The sequence below is a fragment of the Palaemon carinicauda genome, chromosome 4, assembly GCF_036898095.1.
Source record: "Palaemon carinicauda isolate YSFRI2023 chromosome 4, ASM3689809v2, whole genome shotgun sequence".
Classification (NCBI taxonomy): domain Eukaryota; kingdom Metazoa; phylum Arthropoda; class Malacostraca; order Decapoda; family Palaemonidae; genus Palaemon; species Palaemon carinicauda.
This window is the reverse complement of record NC_090728.1, coordinates 190,076,769-190,079,268: the sequence shown is the minus strand read 5'-3', so window position 1 is coordinate 190,079,268 and position 2,500 is coordinate 190,076,769. Positions and strand designations below refer to the sequence as shown.

The 2,500-nt window shown below is 30.6% G+C and overlaps 1 protein-coding gene across 1 annotated transcript in view; it reads right to left on the bottom strand.

The window, feature by feature from the left end:
- LOC137639239 (L-proline trans-4-hydroxylase-like) overlaps nucleotides 1-2,500 on the bottom strand; it is a 17,778-nt gene that overhangs the window by 931 nt on the left and 14,347 nt on the right. The window contains exon 6 of the mRNA XM_068371532.1: nucleotides 2,081-2,275. Coding sequence (XP_068227633.1) covers nucleotides 2,081-2,275 — 195 coding nt within the window. The remainder of the gene's footprint in view (nucleotides 1-2,080; nucleotides 2,276-2,500) is intronic.

Here is a 2,500-nt window from a genome sequence, read left to right as displayed (position 1 = left end):
ACGTGTATGTATATATGTATGTTATGTGTTTGTGTGTGCGTAAAAATCACAGGGAAACGTGATGCTCAGATGCAAAATGATCACGGAAAAATTTAGAAAATATAGGAGTAAGTCCTGACTAGTTTAGTGATTTTTCTTCAGAAGATATATGTATATATATATATATATATATGTGTGTGTGTGTGTGTGTGTGTGTATCGATATCTAATATATATATGTATATATATATATATATGTATGTATGTATATTTGTGTGTGTATATATATATATATATATATGTATGTATGAATATATATACCTATATACGTATGTATACATTTATACATGCATATATATATATATATATATGTATAATATATATATATATATATATATATGAGTGTGTGTGTATGTGTTTGTATGTATGTGTGTTTATGCAGTAAATTTCGAGTATTATATATATTTAATATTTTGTTAACATCAAATTCCACCCTGGGTTAGCCTTGACAACATCTTCCCTTTTCTGTTCATATCTGGGAATTCCAGCAACATCTATTTTAACCTCACTTTGTCATTATTCATGTCAGTGTAAAGTTAATTACTAGTGGTGCAGTTAAAGGGAAATTGTTAATAATCTGCTATTAATTAGGCCCGGTGGAATTGTTCTCTTAATTATCCAACGTGGCCGTCATGCGTGGATTCTAATCCAGTTTGTTCGTATGTTCGTAGGGTATTGCTCGCTCGTTAATCTGGTGCTTATGACACAGAATCCAATGCAATATTAAAGTAATTAGTTCATCTTGAAATTAACAGGTATTTTAGGAACTCATTTTTCAACACATTGTCATTATGTCCATCGAAAAGTTTGTTGTCTTATAGGTCTGTGTCTACCTGGGAGACTTTAATGTTTTTTAAGGTTCCCCATGGATGGCAGAGGCAATATACAAGATAATGCCTGAGAGACTGACTATACATATATATATATATATATATATATATATGAATATATATATAAGTATATATATAATAATATATAATATATATATACGTATATGTATGTGTATATATGTATATGTAAATCTATATATATATATATATATATATATGATCAGCGCCATTCTCAAGGTTGGACCAGGGAGGGCCAGGCAATGCTGATGACTCAGCAGCTAGATCTATAACTATGGAGCTTGAGCGGGGAATGAACTCCCGTTCAGCAGAATGGTAGACAGGGAAGTTTCAAATAGACTACCACAAACAAATGAGTACACCTGAGTTTATCCAAATGGATTGAGTAAAATGCGTCAATACTGCATAAATATTTGGATTGCTGTAATAAGGCGATTAGCGATAGAATAATGCGTGATTGCAATGCGGAAATAATTGAGGGAAATGGAAATAATGTGGTGTTTAGAAATAGGATTAATTCTAATATATCATGTAAGGATCTATCAGCGCGTTTTATTCCGTCAATGTAAAGATAGATTTTTATGTTTAAGATATGGTAACATTTACAAGAAAATATTCAAATAATACTTATGGAACAAACCAAATGCCAACCTGTTAAATCAGATGTTTGTGTTATAGTGTGTGTATGTATATATATATATATATATATATATATTATATATATATATATATATATATATTATATATATATATATATATATATATTTATATATATATATATATATATATATATATTATATATATATATATATATATATATTATATATATATATATATATATATATGTATATGTGTGTGTAAATAAATATATATGTGTGTTTACACACATATCTCTGTATAGTTATACATTATAGAATATCCTTACATTTGAGGGATCAGACTAAAGTCTCCCACTGTCACCAATCCGAACTAGCCAGCGTGGTGATGAAAACTGGCCAAACCCCAGACATGAGTAATTTTCAAGTGTGAGGCCTTTGTCCTACAGTAAAGAAGAAACTGCTCCATTTGTTCTTGTTGTTATTTTAAATATATATATATATATATATATATATATGTATATGTGTGTGTGTGTGTGTGGGATATTATATCAACCTAAAACCCTGTTTAATATCAACGCAAAAGGACTGAACTTGCCTTGGTCATGGGAGTGTATTGTGGATGATGGTGTTCTTTGTAAGGGTTGTTGGACCGTTTATTGAAGCAGGATATGAAGACCCAACGACGTTTGCTGGAAGAGTTCTGGGCAGACGTGTGCAAAAGGCAGCAGTGGAAGAAAAGTGCGTCTCCAGGCTTCATTTCGATGTACAGATGGTCGAGGACTTTTTTGGCCTGAAAATAAAAGTGGGAAACTAGAACGAGCTCTCGGTAAAGAGCATACGTTTGCCTATATCATGTTTTATATCATAAGATAGGCAGTTTAATTATGCATATTTGGCACTAGTTTCATGCAAATCAGATAAAAATTGACCTTGATATAGCAAGAAGAGGTTTTTTACCTTTTTTTTTTTTACCTGAAAAAATGAAATTAGAACAAGCACTCGGTAGAGGGAATAC